Below are 19,867 nucleotides of genomic sequence, written 5' to 3' on the forward strand. Positions count from 1 at the left end.
TGCGTGCATATACGCCGGCCCAGTGCGTTCAGAGCGGCTTTTATGCGCGGTTGTGTGAGAAAAGAGGCGCATTAGCCGTCGCCAAGCGCCGATTGAAGCTGCTGATGACAGACCAGCGGCGCTCTGCCTCCTTGCTCCCCAGGCCCCTGACCCATCTAATTGGTTTTCAGTGTTTAAAAAGAGCCCGTCATCAAAGATGCGTCTGTCAGTCTGCCGGCTCTCACTTTCAGTTTGGTCTCTCTCAATTATTTATCACTGACAAGCAAACTTTCTCCAGCGCGCGCAGAAACGCACGGGCGGAGCAGATGCCGGGTGGGGGATGGGAGGCGGGGGCTTTCAGGCCATCATGCATGTGCACCAAACTCGACAGCGGCGCAAAGTGCATTCAAAAGAGTGGCGAGTGGGCCGACACACCCTGACACAGCAAAGGGAATGCGTGACCAAAGGGAGTGCGAGCTGGGTCTGTGTGTGCTTTTTGCGAAAGGAAACGGCAGACGGACAGCGCGCGAGCGTGCGTGTCAGGGGGAGAGACGGCACGTATGAAGTGCGCGTGTCTTCAAAGACCTTCATCTCTTGCCTCTGTAGCACACAGTCAGGAAGAACCGTTGTGACAGCGCAGGAGCGCGAGCAGCGGCACCGGTTCCGTCTGCGGGAGTTTGGCTCGGAAAACACCGCAGAAGAGGCAGAAGTTTCAGTCGCTGCTAATCCCAGCCGCTAAAAATAGCCTTAGAAATTCTCGTGAAAATAAACGTCAAGTCGTGCGCGGCGACTCTGAGGCTTAAATGTTAAAAAATAAATAAATAAAATAAATAAAAAATCACGCAAACATTTGACACGCAACCTGGGAAAAAAAAAACTAATGGAACAGCGCGGCAGCGAGCTCTCGGTTGCCTTAATGTGACTTTCCTGCTCCGCAAATAGGCCACACTTCAAGAGGTTCCCGCGCAGCTAAACAAACAGCCTCGTTCACATCAAGATGTCAGCCGACATCTGAAGAAACAAGTGAAAACACAGCACCACAGAGGGAGCCCCCCCCCCATCCCCACGCCCTCTTCCCTGCATGCATCTGTAGCCGTCTCTCATCCGGGGGTTTTTGTTTTGACCGAAACACATAAATCAGCGGCGAGCTAATCTTTGTTTACCGCACCTGTCCTACCTCGCCATCAAGGCCTCACCCGGGGAACATCAAGGACTGACTGTGGCTTTGATAAAGGGTGGGTGGGTGGGTGGGGGTGGGGCTTGGTGCAGTAAAGCTATCTGCTCAATCTAACCTTGATTTTCTTCCTCCTCTTTGATGGGGCTCCGCCAGATTGGCACCACTGGATGCGGCTCAAACCAGGAGAAGAGAAGTGGACTGATTGGAGCCAACAGCCACACGTGTTCAGCTACAATCTACAAAAGGCTGCGTGTGCAACGTGCATGTGCACGCACGCCCCTGCGGGCGACGGCGTCTGCGGGGACGCAGGGCCCACGACAACTTTATTTTAGACCTTCTGACGACGTTTCTCCACCTGTCTGTCGACACTGTTTCTGCTTTTAAAGAAAAAATAAGAAGAACTCCACTATGTCAATATGGCAGAGGAGCACATCTTTGATTCTTGCCTCTCCCTTTACCACCACAATAGGGCTCTGAGCAATAAAGCCGCCTCTATTATTAGCCGTGGAATAGAAGGCTGTGTGGCTGTGAGGATCTGACGAGGAGACAATGACAAAAGTGCTTACTCCTCCGTTCCCCTCGCATCATTTGGAAAGGTTCGCGGCGGGGTAATGGCCTCGGAATAACACCGCTGCCACGGTAAGCAACAGTCACCATCAGTCAATTTGTACAGACATTAGGGGGAACATCATTATGTTTAAAAGTGCATCTCTCGCTGCATGACTCTGCGCCGCTCAAATTAATATATGTCATCAAGCGCAGCAGCCAGACGAAAAATTAGAAACGATAAATAAAGGAAGAGCGAGACTTTCCTCGGAGCTGCGGAGAGACTCAGACGTGCTGGTAGGATTGAGTTTCCCACTAGGGAGTCTGAGTGGTTTGAGATTCGTCTCATTACGGCTTTTTTGGCGAGCCGAAACCAAAACACGCACAAGTAGGTGCAGGAACCGGCCCCCCCGGGGGGGAAGGGGGGGGTTTCCACAGACACATTAATCACCAGCTCCCCGAAACATTATCTGCTGAGACGCTTTGGATTTGACACCTGGTGACATCAGAGATATGAAGGGATGAATGCAAGTTCACTCATTTCAAGCCAAGAGAGCGTGCGGTCTTTGTCTACCGCCGTGCGCTGGCAGGCTGCTCGCTGCTCGATCCAAATATCTGAACTTTCCCTTCAGGGGTTCCAATGATGCTGTTTTGATGGAGCTTACTAGTGATAACAATATTTACTGTTATCTTAATAATGGTAAGACATTCTGAAAATAATGTCTAAGGTGGATGAAAAAAAAAACAAACCCAGGTCTGCCAGCTGAGGTGAACTGAAAAAAAAAGGTGAAACAAGAGTTAAATGTCTGGGAAGATTATTATTATTGCATTTCACTGCACAGCTGCAGAACTCAACATGATAAGACCTCAGGCCCTTAATGCAAAATTTGCAGACAAATTATGGCAGCTTGTGTCAACTTATTTAACGACCAGCAAATAAATAAAGATAAAAGTTATTGATAAATTGTGTGAGAAAGTCTATAAAGCCTTCGTCAATGAGTTTAGTTTTTTTTTTTGTTGAGTGCTTTGCACGAGTGGCCACCTGTGATGGCCCTTTGACTTAGTGGCAGCCAACACCCACCCATTTGGTTGGCAGAGGTATTGCAATGGCCTGTGATGTATCAGAGTGCTTGGTTTGTGAAGGGGAGTGCTGTGCTGGATATAAACCTGCGTTTTGTTTGATTTGGTAAGAAAAAAAAAAAAAGAAAATGTGAATTTAAAAAAAAATGTTTGGACCAGTATCAAAGAGATAATCAGAGGACTGATTGTACTGAACTCAAATAAAAAACAACAGCTGTCATTGAAACTCATGAAAATCTGCAATTTCAAAGTGTGGGTGTGTGTGCAGACTGTTATCAAGTTAAAAAAAAAATGCATAGAGCATCACAAAGTAAGACAATTCCTCGAAGACACGATCATGTGTGTGTGTGCCTGCCTGCGTGCATGTGCGTTACGATGCTCCTGATGTGTATTTGTCTCCTTGCGTGACTTTGATTTGATTTATTAGCGTTTATCTCAGGATGTACATCCTTCAGTTTGCATACCGCTGTGTGTCTGTCGGTTGTCAGCCGTGCTCGTGTGTGTTCTACTGAGCCTCAGAAAGTGACATATCAGAGGCAGCTTTTCTATCTATAATTCATAGCACGGGCTCTACACAAAGAAAGGAGTGCAAGGATCCCATCAGGCAAACTGCAGGGAATCCACGTAGCGCTTAAAGCTAGAGACAAAACAGAGCTGGAAATCTAGGAGCCGCTATTAATAAGAGGCATTACAGACTGCAACAGTGGGAAACAGCAAGCGGACTGACAGGCAGACAAGCGGGCAGGCTGACAGCTACATGTGGGATGGGTTCTCTCTGACCCACATTATCAGCGGAGAGACAAGTCGACATGTAAACAGGCTCAAATATGAATCAGTGCGCCGTCTGCGCTTGAAACAAAGGCCCTTTCAAGCAGCCCAGCTTCCCTTTTGTCATGACAGACACCTGTAATCACCTTCCTCGCCAAGGAAGGCGACCATGCAATATTCAGAGACTCATTCTCTGAGGAAAGATGCAAAATTCATACTGACGTCTGCAGAGGTTTCGTCTCGTCTAAAGCATGGGAGCTTGTCAAATCATTCACACTTGCTTGCAATTTTTTTTTTTTTTTTCTTAAAGCGTCTTTTTTTTTTCCTTTCAAAGGCAAGGGTGTGGTGTCAAGCATGAGCTCCACTGCCGACGATAAAACAGCTAGTTTAAGCAACATTCACTTCATTAGTTTTGTTCAGTATGAGCAGGTGAAGCAAAAATGCAAATATGAAGTGTTTTTGGACATTTTTTATCAAAGCGTAGATACAAAACCAGCACAAGACGAGTTCAGGAAATACTATGAAGAATTGACCACGTTTTATGTATTCCTGCAGGTCACAGGAGACAATATAAAGCTAATGATCTAATAATGCAGGCAGTTATGGTATTACAGATACGACAACTTGGGAGAGACAATGTGACAGCATGTGAGCTGTGCTCAGTATTTGCTAGTTAATTCAGCAAAGCTGTTTTCATAGAACCTTTTGCACATTCGCTCTAATTTGAAAAAGACTAAAACCATCTCAAGCAAATGCACACACTTCATTGCAAATTAGAGGAATTGCTTCCAATTGTGCCATTTCCAATCATTTTGTTAATGCAACATTCTTCTTAACGTGCATTAAAAGGCTTTATAGAAATGCACTAATTGTCAAGAATCCTCATGAAACATGGACCCACTCAGTAAAATATTCATAAAAACCATTCATTTATAATAGATATGTATTTTGACTGTTAGCAGGACCTTTTTAGACTGCAAAATAGGCTTACAGCTTTTTTTCTTCGTCTGTTTCGCCAAACAATGCCTGCCGTTTATTTGCTCCTGTTGATCTCACCCTAATGTGCTGTACACAGTAATTACGCCTATTTGTGTTAGCTTAGATTAATAACAAGGTTTGACTCAAGGTGAGGTTTTACTTTTTGCATTAGAGAAGAATAACTATATCTTCTCCGCTCTACAGTGTCTCTTGACTTCACGCTTCACTGCGTGTTTACCCGTCATCATTAAAAGAAAAACATTGCTCTTGTCACGTCTAGAAATAGTCAACCTCTAATTCTTTTATAGAACCAGTTCACATATAGGTACTTTGATTCATGCTCCATTTTTGACAGCAACAAATGTTTGTGTTTAAAGACGTCTCGCTAAAATCCCTTCTTGAAAAACAAATCTAAAAAATAGAAGAAGAAAAATAAAAGGCGAGAAAAAATAACCGACAAAACTCAGGAACAATGTTTGCGCAGGGAATAACCGATCCGACATGCACAGAGTGCAATATGTTCTGTCTCAACGCCTCGCGACTAAAAGAGGTAAGGTCTCTGAATAACCTCGTGCTTTCACATGGTTCTGTTCACACCTCCCACACTTCCTCAATGAGGCTGTAAACATTAAACAGAGACAAATCACAATAAGAAGCGAATGAAGTGCCAAAGCCTGAATTGAAAGGAGTGGAGCTGGCAGTTTGTCCGTGGGCAGAGGGAGCTCTGCCTCTGTGGACCATTTATCCACAGCTCACTGTTTAAAAGACTTTCAGCTCTGCCCTCAAGCCTTTCAACTTGTAAATTCAGGCTGTGCCAACACCGATGAGGATTCGTGGCAAAATGTAAAGCAGCGTAGCGCAAAATGCCGCCTCCGAAAAAGCATGTTGTTTACGCTAACACATGAAATAACATTTTATTCTCTGCACCGGGACGGTGACACGTAGCCACAGTAACGTCTAGCGAGGAGTGTTTTTTTCAGTCCCAGACTTTTTCCATAATTACATTTTTTGTAATTATCTCTTTGAAAGTAATTGTCATTGCACGTGTACGAGCAGGGTGCATTGCTAAACAATTGCTTCATGTTGACTGACTTCTTATCTCAGCTACACAGTTGATTTCAGTTGATGAGTGCTGAGATTTCAACATCGACTCACCTGTTACTGATCAACAAGTGGTACAACGGTTATTTTTGAAGCACCTCAATTCATGTTCTGGTGAGTTACTGATGATTATGACGAAGACTATTGAATATTGTGCAATAATTGTTCTGTGTATATGAATGATTTTCTAAAATGTCAAAGCCCTCTACAGTTTTCACAGACATCTTGGGAGATTTCCATTGTTCTTTCTTTTTTTTTTATGTTTGCACATTTAAACAGTGACCTATTCAGAACCACACTTTCTTAACTATGATGAATAGAATAATAGGCACTCTTAGGCATATTTGAATAAGTCCTCCAAATGTAAATATTTTAGCTTTTATCTTGTATTTTCCAGTTCTTTGGTTTAATCTAATGTCAAGAAAACCAAGGTGTTCTGGTGTGGCCAAAATTATTTGGTTTCTAGTCCTCAAGACGGATGGAGATGGAGTGACAGAACACAAACAGTACTGAAAAATACCACATATATGAATTAATGCATCATTGTCCACATGAGACTTCCACTGGCCAAAATTCTTTACAATTGTTCCCAGGTTTGAATGTAAGGTCAGCATACATAGTATAAACCAGCGTAGAAGAAAGTTACACAAGGAGTTTGGATGTTAATGACCTTTTCTTAAAAAAAAAAAAAAAAACAACTTTGCTTTCTTTTGATCACATTTTGAGCTAAAGGGAGACCTTTAGGAACCTATGAAATCCAATTAAAAGTTTCACCACCACACGCACAGAAACTTGTTTACTGATCCACAATGTATCCAGAATTTCCTAAAGTACATCCCATGGTCTATTTTTTAAAGCCATACATAAATAAATCTGCAAGAATTGGAGAGCCACTACATCAGAAAGCCAAAGAGAAATGAGAGACTCAACAGCTACGGAGCCAAGATAAACAAGCCGAGGAGGAACACGAGCTGAGCGAGTGCGAGCCGTAGCCAGATGACGATTATGCTTGTGGCTGCTGGTAACCTGCCGCCTGATGCGGAGGAAGAGCGAAGGTGCCGTGTCACCGCTAGCGCTCGTGACGCTCGGGCGGCGGAATAATGGCGCGCGACGCTGCCTCTCGTGGCGATTGCCACTCTGCCGCGCTGGCGGGCCTCATTGTTCCCCCGTTTTACACGTTGAGCTCCTCAAATCTGCTTACGACACAACGGCAATCGCGAGCGAGGCATCTGAAAAAGCTGTGTCGAACATTAATCTGCTAAATGTGCGCGGGGCGCCTCAGGCGCCAGGCAAAGTCGGCCAACATCTTGTAGCGCGAGTCCCAACTATGCGCCGCCGATGCCAGCTTCTGGGATAAGTGGCACTCAACCCCTGCAGCCAGGGCCTCCACGTTGAAACAGTATGCATTTTAATGTATTAGTTTGGCACAAGTTTGGAGTGGGGGAGGAGGTCACGGCCAACTGAGCAGTGTGTGTGTGGGCTTGAATCTGTGAGTGTGCGTGCGTGCATGCGCACGCAAGAACGCTTCAAGAAGACGAGTAACGGCCTCTTTTCAAAAATGTAAGACCCGTTTCTTCTCCACGACCCGGCCTGGCCAACCCATTGCCACGGCAGCCGGCCTGTGGCCCTGTGGTATGTAGACACTGTCGCTCTCTCTCTCTCTCTCTCTCACAGACACACACACACACAGAAACACACACACACACAAGAGCCAGAGAGAGATGGAGGTGCCCGGCTGAAATGTGCACGCTGGAAGGAGAAAACAGGAGAGCGATCGCGGCTGCACCTCCAATAAAGCGGCAACATTTCACCGACGGCACAAAGCCGGACGTAAATCCCTCAAACGCACCTTTGTTGGGGAACGGACAAAGATGCACTATTTCGAAGAAACGCGGTGCAAGTCAGGTCACGCTCGGAGAGTCCGTCCGCTGATGGGAGTCGGCCTTGATGAAGTCAGGTGCGCTCTCTGAATTTTTGGGATGTTTCGTAAAAAATTTGTGTGGACTGCTATCAGTGCTTTAACTGAACACATCATGTGAGGTCACCAAGGACGGTGTCCTCTGTGTAGTTTTGTTAAGGGCAAACTGAGTAAGGAAAAAAACAGGAAGAAAACTGAGCACCGGGGGAAAAAAAAAAGATGACTGACTTCACCCCTTTGAACAGAGCCGTTAAAAAGCAGCAGAACATGAAAGAGGCCAGGTACTGCACAGAGAGGCTGGTGACAATTTGTTGATAAAGGCAGGGGGGAAGCACTATTTGCCCTATCATTGCATGTCAGGTGACAACAGCACCAGGCGCCGACCCACTAATTACAAATATTACTTCAAGGAAGAGAAGAGGCCCGCAGCTCATATCTGTCATTGCCATGAATTATATCCTCACCCAGCGTGGTGCAGGCACACAAAAGACAGCTACATGAAAGGACGCATGGTTAAAACAAAAAAGAAAATAATTTTGTATTTAAAAAAAAAAAAAGTGTCAAGACCTTTTTTAATAAAACTGTGCTGTTGCTTTTGAAAAAAATATTTGGCACGCTAATGAAAAGCAAGCTTTTTCTAACTCATGCGTGCCGATTAGTCGACTTTCACTGGACTGAATGGATGTGATTTGGCTCGGTGCCTCCGCAATCAGCGGGTCTTGTTTGAAATGAAATAGATTTCTCACCCCGGCACGGTTCAGCCAAGAGGCAGAGCCGAGCACATGTGCGGCTAAAAAAAAAAAAAATCTGCCATGAGCACTCTTGCGGGATCGCGGCGCCATTACCAGGGGATTAATGATTATTTCACAAACTGGGTGCGAGGGACAAAACAGACTGACTGACGGGAGTATATTAAGAAGCGGGAGATGGGAGACGTGAGAATAAGTGTGCAGCGGGCTGACGGTGGGCTGACGGTGGGCTGACGGTGGGCTGACGGTGGGCTGACGGTGTCCAGCGCTGGAGAACCAAGAAAACTTTCGCGGACGTCCTGTCACGGCGAGCCACAATCAAACTTAACTCAAATCCTCTGGGGGCCATTTAAGGCACGTAAGAGCTTAGAGACGGACTGGGAGAGGAAAACAGGCGTGAGCGCTCAGGACCGAGAGGGGAAGGAGGAGATATAGTGGGTCACACAAGAGAAGAGAGAGAATCAATGGGTACCCCTGCAGCAAATAAAAAGCCATGACATCATCGCATGGCAAGGAGCGAAGAGGAGGAGGAGGAGGAGGAGGGAGTGAGAGGTTTGGGAAGGGGGGCAGGGGAGGTTTGAGTACCCCCCAGTCACCCATTCTGCCTCCCGGGGCCCATCCTCTGGAATGGATAAGAGGCGAATAATGCGTTCCCAGTGAATGGGATCCCGAAATCCCACAGGAGAGAAAAACAAATCACCAGTGGGAGAGGAAGGAGGAAAAAGAACGGGTGAGGGTGGCGGGGGGGGTGGGGTTGGTGGGGCGACACGAGGGAGAGATGGAGAGGAAGATGGAAAGAAAAGAGAGATCCCGGAAAAAGAAACGGGCAACAAAGCAACAAAGCATCTCGGGTGCATGTAGAGCAAGGCAAGTGGACACGGAGACAAAGTGGCCCTTGTCCGTCCGGGCCGGTGGGCGGCTCAGCATGAAAAGCTTTACGTTTACATCCTCCCGATTTATTGATCGGGCTGCGTAATCCTGACGACGGCCGGGGACGTGACGGATCCAGCCGAGGTGGGAGCTCACGGCGAGTCGAAACGTGACGTTCACGGCTGCAGGCGAATCTGATTCCAATCAGATTCCTTCTCAAAATTTTTTAGGAAGCAAGAGTCCAAATGGGATGTGGCTCTGCTCAGACTGGGCCACATTGTTGACCCATCTGACAGCTTGCTGTAGCAACGACGTCAGAGTGGAGACGTCGTCCAGCGCGTGTAGTGTGTGATGTCATATCATTGTGACAGCGGCACTTGTTGCGATCCATGCCCTGGAGCTTGGCTTGAATGGAGCGACAGTATCTCCCCACACACTGGTAAGCCGGTGAGTTTCCTCCTCTGTCCAGGGACTGCTGTTTTCTACTTCTTCTGTCTGCTCCATTATGTTACAGTTACCTGGAATGGCACTCTCTGGTCTGGCGCATTGGCTCTTGCGTCGCCCAGAGTGACATCACAGACAGTCAAAACCCATCAGTATATTTGGAGCTGTTCAGACTGAGACGCCATCTGTCCAAATGCCATTTGAAACTAGCTCCCGAAGATAGTTTCAATCCGTTTAGCAAAAATCTGATTACATTTTTTCTTGTGACTGTTCAGACTACAAAAGAGCCATCCGGTTTCAATCTGGATGGGCTAAAAATCGGATTTTGGCTGGCAGTCTGAACAAGGCCTAATTGCGTTCCTCATTACGGGGAGTTTAACGAATAAAGCGGAGACCTTCGCTGGGAGGTCTTCGCATGCGAGTGCGTGTGCACCCTCCCCCCTAAAAACATAGAGCTTCCGCTCCTCCGTGATTACGGCGCCGGGTGCAGTAAGCCGGAACAGAGAAAATAAATTAGAATCACAAGAAGAAAACTCTTTCATGTCTGATGCTTTGATAACAAAAAAAAAAGCACAAGCAGGTTCTCCGCAAACTAGGATTAGTTGGCGCGCTTTCAGAGAAGCAGCTGGGGACAACTTGACACAAAAATTTCAAACAACAAAATATGGGCTCATGAATAAGTTCCAAAGGAAAAAAAGAAGGGAATAGGAGAGAATTGCGTCATGGTGTTTAAGGAGAAGGTTGGTGGCAGGAGACGGGAGGGGGTGGAGGGAGGGGGGGGTCCGTCTGCGTCAAACATGTGAAAACTTCAAAAGTTTCCTTGCAACATGTCAAGATTCTGACAAATCAAACACACTGTGTGTGAACGAGCGCAACTAGCAGCCCGGGCTTCTCGTACACACAATCTCCCCGGTGAGAAGGATACAGCCGGCGCCGTCATTTAAACACGGTTCAGACTCAACCGCCTTCCAGAAAGAGTGGCATGCTTTCGTCTCATGTGTATCTCCAAAGGAAGTTGTTGTTTTCATAAGATACATGAGTCAATGAGATGCGGAGCTCTGATAATTACAGTCTATTGAGGAAAATACAGAGCGTGAAGGGAGGCCTACAGAACAAGCCTTCGAGGTGCTGGCCTTACCTGCGAGTGTGTATGACAGAGTGAAACAAACACAGTTTTCATTGACAGAACTTCACTGTTAAACTTTCGGCATCGAGCAGAAATACACTGCTGACCAATACGATATTGACAGGTCAACGCAGGTGTTTGTTGATATATTATACTAATAACACATAGGTCCCGTTCTTAAAAAAAAAAAAGAGTTCGGAACCACTAGAAACGCTGTGTCACACTAAATGGAACCTAACCCAGTTCATTTCATTGCTGCCACCCTGAATCATGACTAGCAGCTTTCTGTCATTATACTTATTCATTCTTCAAGACACTGTCCGTACGATTGGAGTGGAGGACGGTTACCCAGCCCTGGGAAAAGACCTGGATTCGCATCCTTCCAATGTGAGACAGGTTTCTTTCTGCTTCAACCTCAATCAAGACGGAATACACATCAAAGCTGGACAATGAAAGTGATCTTGCAGAGCGGCAACTCATAACCGATTTGAGGAAATCTGGCCCCAGGCATTGAAAAATGTGGAGAGGAAAGGTTGCGTTCCCTCTCTGAGGGAGCTCGTTCATTTTGAGAGACTTTTTGCTCTGAAGAAGAAATTTGGAAGAAACCATCTTTATTTGTTTTGTCGTTAAGAAGCCGTGGTTCATATTTAACTACCAATATAAATAAAGTATCATATCTACCAACTTTTATAACAATAATTTGTGTCTGTAGTCTGTCAGGAAAGTCCATCCTTGCTCCATTTTTTTTAAAAGTGTGTGCTGTACGTGATGTCACAAAGGGTGTTAGTGGCGATGCCTGGTAGCTGTATTGTTTTTGTCCCCTTCCAAACACGTGGAAGTTCCAACAAATCATCAATCAGTTTTAGCAGGCAGCTAAAACCTTGCCTTTTTTGTGGGAGGCTGTAAACAGAGGGCTAAATCTGCAGTCGATCTAGAAATATAGTGAGTATTTTGCACAACTAATCATGCAAGACAGCTCCAGATAAGTCCAAGATAATAAAAAAAACAACAGTGCAATGCAAGACCTTTATTCACAAGGTGTGAAATAAATTGCCATGAGGTCTGAAAGCACAAGATGTAGACAGCGTGCCAAGGTGGGCGGGCTCTACATTTGTCTTCAAAAGGTTGGCTCTGCAGAAAAAGTTTGTGAATTACAACTCTGATGTGGCATTTGAAAAATACACGGTAAAGTCTGAGGCAGTGCTCAGGAGTAACATTAGCTCACTTGCTCGTTTCCTGCGCTGCCCGGCCGTACGTGTGCACGATAAATATTGAAATGGTCGAGGGGGCCGCCTCGCGAGTGGAGGCTCTGTATTATAAATGTCACGCTTTGCTTGGTCAGCAGAGCGGTGGCACTTTCTAATGTCAGAGGATGGAGACACCGGAGAGTTTTCCCTCGACCGAGGGGAGATCTCAACTTTCAGACCCAGCCAGGCAACACCGCCGTGTCTGCTTGGATCTTTATGAATAAAAAAGACGAGTGGAAAACGGAGCTAAAATCGTAGCTCCGAGCAGCAGGGGACCAGACGGAGAACGATAGACTTTCTAGCACACTTCTTGAGTGCCTCGTGCTTTTCACAAGAAACCTGTGAGGATGAGACTTGATTTCACAATGGAGGAATTCCTTGCTTTAGAGAGTTACTTTGCAAATTTGGAACTTTGGAACGCATTGATTATACTTTCTAGTGCACACGGCCATCTTTGAGTTTGATGGATTCTACCGGGTGGAAACCTGCTGTAACCAAGCCCTGAAGAAATAAAAGAGAAAGACCAAAGCACATCTCCATACTGCCTGTGGAGTGTCAGATGGTATCTGGAATAGTCAGTCGTCCAATTGCGCATTAGAAAATGTCACCATAGCCTCTAAAAGATTGAAGCGAGTAGTGGGATGAAATTTCAATTTAGAGTGAACTTTACCTTTAGCTTCCTTCTAGTATAAAAATATATATTAAGCTTATCACAGTGGATGTTTATGTGACTTTAACATATTAGAATGGATGGAAGAACCCTGCAGAAGACAGAACAAAGGTTACTCTCCTTTCAAGAATGTTCTGGAAAGATATGCGTGTCTTACATCATAACACATTGTGTATGCCACAGCGTAAACCTCTCCACCTTTCCGCCCAAAGATATGTTTATGCCAGGCTGCAGGTTTTCTTTATTTTATGTATTTTTTTCGAATTCAAAGTTGTTTTGCAGCAGCTGCTTTAAGTACAGCTAAAAATACAACATCCACTCATTAAAAACCTCCTATTCGCTGCCTGCTATACTCTATACTTGCAGCTGTGTACTGCACAAATTAATGATGCAACCAGTTGTATCACTGGTGATCAGCTTATGGACGTGTGGCCAACCATTTGGAATGTGCATTAATCATATACACGTAATGTTTTGTTTATACAGCTTCTCTATTTTTCACATCGACCTGTTTGTCTCTTGTGGCCCTCTGTCTTACAACACAGAAGGTGAAACAATTTAAGCGATATTTTTAATCAATGCAATTTCAACTACATAATCCTTCAAAAGCACAATGAAATCACTGGGTGAATATTTTAACTGAAACTCTAAATAGAGGAAGAAAGATTCCACACCAACAGAAATACTGTTTCAGCATTTGACCTTTTACACAAGGCTTGCACCTGCGCCATCTGCAACGACTTGTAAGAATATTCACTTTTAAAAGAACATGCATGAAGAGAAAACTTCAAAAATAAAAAAGGGAAGTTGTGCTGATTTTGTTTCACTTAACCTTAAGACAAAGCAGGCAAAACGTTGGAGGAACACTGTACTGCGGCTCACCGTGTTTTCTTTTTCGAGGTCCAAGCAGTCTGGATGAGACTGAAATCTGATAACAGATGGACCACATGCATGGCATAAGTCAAAAATCCCAGAGAGACCTGCACAGTAAAGTCACTTACAGCCACCCTTCAAGTTGCATCTTTGTTGTCACCTCCCAATCCTTTCCTTCATCCTCCTCCTCTCCAGCTGCCAGCATTCAATTGTTTCCCCCTAAACTGTTTGTCCTTCCTCTCAACCTTCCTCTGCATATTCTTCTTCCTCCTTCAATCCCTGCTCAGATCCTCTTTCCTTCCACACTTTTTTTTTAAAGTTCTGACAGCAGATCACTTAAATCTTCTTTTTTTTCTGTTTCAGCTGTGCCTCTGAATGGCAAACAAAGCCTGCAACAGGTGCTTGTTGGTGTCTACACTGAGACAAGCCACTTGCATGCATTCTTCAGAAATATCAATGTTGAAGAATCAAAGGTTGGTGCAAGGACATTTACTGAGGTGAAGATGTCTTGCATTTCTTTTCCTAGAGACTTCTCGTATATATAAAACAACAAGTTTCCCCTGCATCCGATACAAATTCAATTGAGGGAAATATCACCTCCGGCGAGCAAGGTATCACGCTCACAGCTGCACGGTAGCAGAAGCAGAGAGCAATAATTTCAATATTTTTCTGCCAGTTGCACTCTGGAGAGCAGAGACGGAAATTAAATGAAAAAGTAAATTTTCTAATGGATAGAGGGTCCACTACTCCACCCGCCCCGCCCCTCCCCTCCCCTCCTCTGAGAACCTGGAGCAGACACACAGTGATTGGTGTGGTGTTTGGCCAAGTCAAGTTTGCTGGCAGTCCACCTATTAACGCAGAGAGCCTGCCAGAGGAGGGACTCCGACTACAGACTGGGATCCAAAAATCAATAACGCAGAGACGGCCACTCCCTCATCATTTAGCGTCTCTTATCCATCTATTTTATTCATATTTTTATCACCGTGCTCTTGGTAATTTCAATTTCTCACTTTATATTCTTCAATTGCTTCTATTTGCATAGTTTTTGTGAGTTTTTTTTTTTTTTTTTTTTTTTTTTTTTATCACCGCACATGGAGCGGAATTGTTTCCGTTCGCAAACCGGTTTGCTTTCCAGTCATTCCACTATTTTGTACATTTCCAGAGGTTTGGCCGAGAGCGTTTTCTTTGGTTGGCTTGTAAGAATATACAGCAACTACAAAAATTATATATACACTGAAGGTGCCGAATTACAAAGTAAAAAAAAAAAAAAAAAAAAAAAAAAAAAGTAACCATATCAGTGACAGACGCTTTACAGAACCAAAGGTTTTTAAACCTGTGGGACAACAGTGCCCCCTGCAGTTCAAAAGGGGAAGTGCACTTTACTAACTATTAAATGAGGCTAAAGCCTCTACACTTTTAACCCCCCTTGTTTTTAGCCCCTCAGCTATCTCCTTCCACAAGAGGAACCGCTTAAAAGGATTTAAATAAATTAATCCCTTTCTTTCCCAGCCTTGGGGAAACTAAATGTTCTGAAACAAGACAAATTTCCTCCTTCTGTTACACTCACAAGGATATAGCAAAACATGTATTTTCTGCAGCTCGTGTCCACAGGCCAAATTAAGATCGCAGAAATTTGAATACGTCAGGCTTAAGTCCATGTTCAAGCTGAGCCGGCATTCTCCAAGGACTGAATACAAAGCAGCGTGCAAGAAAAGACACTTGACTAGTCAGCTGAAACAGCACTGGCGAGGTTCAGGGAATAATCAGTCCTACCATTTCCAGGCAAAAAAACGTTTGAAACCAGCTGCGATGAACAGCCCCAAGGCCATAACTTTAAGTTTTTGAATTTGTGCCAGAAAAATTCAATCCTGTGATAGCCGTACTCCCAGTGGAGGGAAAGAAATGCACAAAGAGGAGGTCAAAACACTTTGACTGAGGGCTGTTAACAATGAATGAATCATTAATTAGCAGGCTTGCTAAATATTTATAAATCCAAGTAAATAGCGGGAAAAACATTAACATTTCAAGCCTCACAAACTCACACACTTATGGAGACATTTATTATGCATTCATTAAAAGGGACCTCAACAAAGAAAGACATCCAACAAAACTGCACAAACAAGCTTGGATGGCAGAATATGGTGGCCAGAAATGACACAGTTCACCGCTACTTCCAACTGTGTGCAATTGCAGCTACAGTGTCATCCTCGGAAGAGAACAAGAGACCCTGGAGGTTTGAGATAACAAGCTCCCTGATCTCTGGTCTTCACACTACAGTTACTCTCCAGCCAGATGTACACCTACCTCTGGGTCCCGACAGACACCAGTGGGATTACCATGTATTAGCACTGACAGAGGAACACGCTTGAAAGTTGTTTCTCATTTGGCGCAAACACACGACTTTGGTGACAGTAAACAATGGCAGCGGTAGCAGTTGCCGTGCATGTTGTCAAAGGAGGAACAAACATTTCATGAAGCAGAGCAAAAAAACATCAGCATGAGTCTCAGCATTGCATGTGAGAGTGTGTGTTGTGTGTGTGTGGCCACACCTCAGAGTCCTCACTGCGGAGCCCCAGTTGGAGAACAGCACTGGGAGACTTCAGCTTGGCTTGGCTGGACTGGGCCATCTGCAGGTTTAATTGCCAGTCCACATACTCCAGCTGCCCCACACACACACACACGGAAAGCAAGTGAGTAATTCTCTAATATCAACAGGGTTGTAATAAAACGTCACCCTTCTAAATAATTAATGCCCTTGATACCATAATCAGAGGCTCATTTTACAAACTGAAAGGGGTCTTTGTGCAAATAACAGATAACAAGATACAGTTTCTGCAAAAGCCTACATTTATGCACAATGGCGATTTGGCTCCTCAAAACTAAATCAAAACAATTTTTTGTCAAGAAAAATTATGAGTTTCTCTCCGGCTGTTATTCCCACTCTCAGTCAGTTGAAGCAGAGTTATAGACTTGCAGCTCTGAATCATGGCAGCTCAGTTAAATGTTTTACGATGCAAGGGTAGGTGATAATAATAAACCACCTGTGACTTGTTGGGTTTGGCTGACTGCACAACATTTGAGGACAGGTGTGAAGTGAAGGGCTGGGCCACTTTATTCACAGAGGAAAAATCTTCATCTAAACACTTTTTAATGTACTATATAACCTAAAAGATCCATTGCTTTAAAATAGTTGTTTTGTTTTTAGAAGTTTATTTTAAGTACAGTTATTTACGCGGTTTACAAGATCCAATTTTTTCTAAAAGCAGCCTTGTTTAGAACAGCTTGTCTGTCATTTAATAAAAGGATAACTGGGACATCCTTTGACATCGTTTAGTAAGGCTAATATAATGCAAATGAGTTCAAATGAGTCCAATATAAATGGGGAAAAAATGAAAAAACACAGCAGATGCATCAATGTGGATCCAAAGTGTGTGCCTGATTTTTACTATTGAATTGAAACCCATGTCTCTTGCAAGGTCACCTTCAAATCTTTTCTTTAACTTGATATGGCCACTGAGAAAATCATCACAGATTACATTCACCTTCCTGCATACGCTTGAAAGGCAACAGAATGGGAAATTACTGTTTCTTGATGTTTTGATTATCACTGCAGTAACGCTGAGAACATCATAATAGGAAACCTTGCTTTGTTTGTGACGGAGGAAGAAAAAATAAGAAGGTATAAAAATGTCAGTGACGTAATTGAGAATCTCGATTTTCCCGATGCTCAAAGTCAAAGCAGCAGTAGCCACCTTCTGCCGACCATATCCACTTAATGGGGGTGAGAGCAAAATGACTTGCAGGACCTTGACAGGTGAACCACATTGATGTATGACGGCAGTGGCACGCGAAATAACACGAGTGATGCACACCTGCGGCCCATATATCATGTTGGATCTTCCTTCATCTAACTTTGGAGAAACAACTGACGCAAAGTACATTATCGAGTTATAGAGATAGAATATGTTGAGACTGATTTGATGATTGGTTTTGACCTACAAAGGAGCACTTGCTAATTCTTGTGTCTACAAAAAAATAGGAAAACTCAGATGCTTCATGAAAACAGTCCGGTGCTTAATGATGTGTGGCCTCACCTTCTTTGGAGAAAATATATTGTGCTTTAGTTTCTCCACCAGCTCCGGTCCAACAGTGGCCCAGGTCTGAGAGAAGATTTCAGCCTTGTCTGATTGCATGTGAACTGCCTCCAGCTGTTGCTGCAGAGAAGCTGGCTTCACATTGTGATAGACTGCCTGCAGGAAAGAGAAGACCAGAATCCAGAGCTTGTTAGCTTTCGCCTCTTTTGCAGAAAACCATTGTTGCAATTGTTGTTCTATATTTATTTGAAGCGTGCAGTTTGGGTTATTAAAATACATCCTTTCACATTACAAGAGTGACCCCTGCTGGGGGAAAACGTGAGCCACATATTTAAACAATAAAAATCAAAGCAGATACTTGTATTCTTCACATTGTTTCTCTCACAGTAAAATGATCTAAAAACAGAGCATGAAATATCTTTATTTTCTTTATCCAGATACATGCAATCTTTCAACATTTCTATTTTTCTCTGAAATCACATTAAACACAAAGCTTTTATAATTTTGTACCGTAATCATACTGTACCTGCTCTAGTATGAAGGCAGATGTTTCTACGACTAGACTGAGAGCCTGCTTATCCAGTGACAGAGCAGCCTGAAGTTTCTCCTCCTCCTCTTCACTGAATGTTCTCTCCTCCTGTGCAAAAAAGAGAGGAGGAAAATAATAATAAATGAGATTGCATCACACACCATGACACATGATGAGTACATATAATGTAAATGCAGCCCTTGACAGTGTGTAGTAATGCCGCTCAGTCACAAGAATGTTGTAATGTGTGTTTTTATGATGTGGCAAAACATCAGTTACAGTAGAGAAGATTTATATAAAATATATTTCACTAAGGGATTCACAAAATGAAACCAGTGGAGCAAATTGTTCTGAACAGTGAAAGGTTGACACCTTTTGACAGCCGGCTCAGTATCGCTAATAATTTGAAATGACTAACAGAGCCCGGCATGATTATACACTAATTAGAGCAGAGAATGACTAATGCTCAAATAAGTCATTCAGCAAACAATGCTCCCTCTGGCCCTACAGCTATGCAACAAAATGCCTTAAAGGCCTCCTGCCCTGGCACAGGCAGTCCTGCACGATCTGTTTACCTTTAGATGAAGCTTCTGAATGATGCGTGAGATCAGCCTGGAGAACTTATTCACATCAATGGCATTGATGAAAGTCACGGCTTCCTTTATGCTGTTGGTAAAGAGGAAAACAGACGAGAAAAAATGAAGTTACCCCAGTGGAACAAACAAACAAAAAAATGTCACTCTTATCATTGAGTAAATTAAATACTCAGTTCCACCAAACTCCCACAATATTGTGTAGTTTCTTCTTCTTTTTTTTTTTCTTTTTAGCAAGATTCTGATCATTAATCCTGTGTTGTACGGAACCCATTGAAAGCCCTGTTGCAATTTAAAAAGATACATGAAGATCTGTGGTTTGTTTTGTTATATATCAGATATGTAAACTGATGTCAGGGTTAGTGTTAGCAGCAGCATTAAGATACGATGGAAAAAGTGCAGAACACGTAAAATAAAACTGTAAAGAACACACGATTTATCTTTGAAAGCAATGAAGGCTCAAAATGTTTTACATTTCTGCCCATGTACGTTTAGTTGGTGTACTGTTTCTGGGCTGTTAAAAATCTATAGCTTCCATACTTTTTATCAAACCAATAAATGACGACGATGACGATCAACAGTATAGCTCGCCATTTACTGAGAAGGTGCCCACCTCTGTGTTTCCGTTATAACTGAAGTCATTTTGGGCTGCTATTTTCCGTGGGGGAAAGAAGAAAATTGAAAATAGTCAAAGCATCAATAGTTGCATCTTCTCACTTTCGTCGCTCCCACTTCCGGGTTCCTCGTCACAAGATTCACGTGACCGTCAGATATGCGCAACACCGTGCAGTGGGGACAAATAAATCAATCTTTCAGGTCATTTAAATTGCTTCGGCTAGCCACGTTTTTGGTCCAAAAAGACCGTTTTTACATCAATGAATGGATAATCAATAAGATTAATTGTAAATATACAGGATCGTTCAGTGTTCGGTTTGCGTAAAAGGTACGCAGAGTGAGCTTCTTTACGACAATAGCGCTAAGGAAGCCGAGTTGGACAAACTGAACCTCTGCAGAAGATCAGAGAAAATGATTTGGTTGTCAGGTTGGTGTACGTGTTTGACGAGGAAAACGATTGAGGAATGTAGCGCTGCTAGACTATACTTGTTTTATGGATTAGGGTATTTT

At 43.8% G+C, this 19,867-nt stretch overlaps 1 protein-coding gene across 2 annotated transcripts in view; it reads right to left on the bottom strand.

The window, feature by feature from the left end:
- Nucleotides 1-19,510, bottom strand: part of commd10 (COMM domain containing 10) — a 45,944-nt gene extending 26,434 nt beyond the window's left edge. Inside the window, exons 1-5 of one of the 2 annotated variants that reach the window (XM_076019485.1) lie at nucleotides 19,356-19,510; nucleotides 18,725-18,815; nucleotides 18,147-18,257; nucleotides 17,621-17,776; nucleotides 16,076-16,186 (exon numbers count right to left, since the gene is read on the bottom strand). In XM_076019485.1, coding sequence (XP_075875600.1) covers nucleotides 16,076-16,186; nucleotides 17,621-17,776; nucleotides 18,147-18,257; nucleotides 18,725-18,815; nucleotides 19,356-19,384 — 498 coding nt within the window. In that variant the 5' untranslated portion in view covers nucleotides 19,385-19,510. The remainder of the gene's footprint in view (nucleotides 1-16,075; nucleotides 16,187-17,620; nucleotides 17,777-18,146; nucleotides 18,258-18,724; nucleotides 18,816-19,355) is intronic. The other variant, XM_076019486.1, reaches the window with a different exon arrangement.
- Nucleotides 19,511-19,867: the final 357 nt, after the last annotated feature.

Source organism: Nelusetta ayraudi, unplaced genomic scaffold, assembly GCF_046127955.1.
Source record: "Nelusetta ayraudi isolate G7.1 ecotype Tasmania unplaced genomic scaffold, CSIRO-AGI_Nayr_v1 ptg000010l, whole genome shotgun sequence".
Classification (NCBI taxonomy): domain Eukaryota; kingdom Metazoa; phylum Chordata; class Actinopteri; order Tetraodontiformes; family Monacanthidae; genus Nelusetta; species Nelusetta ayraudi.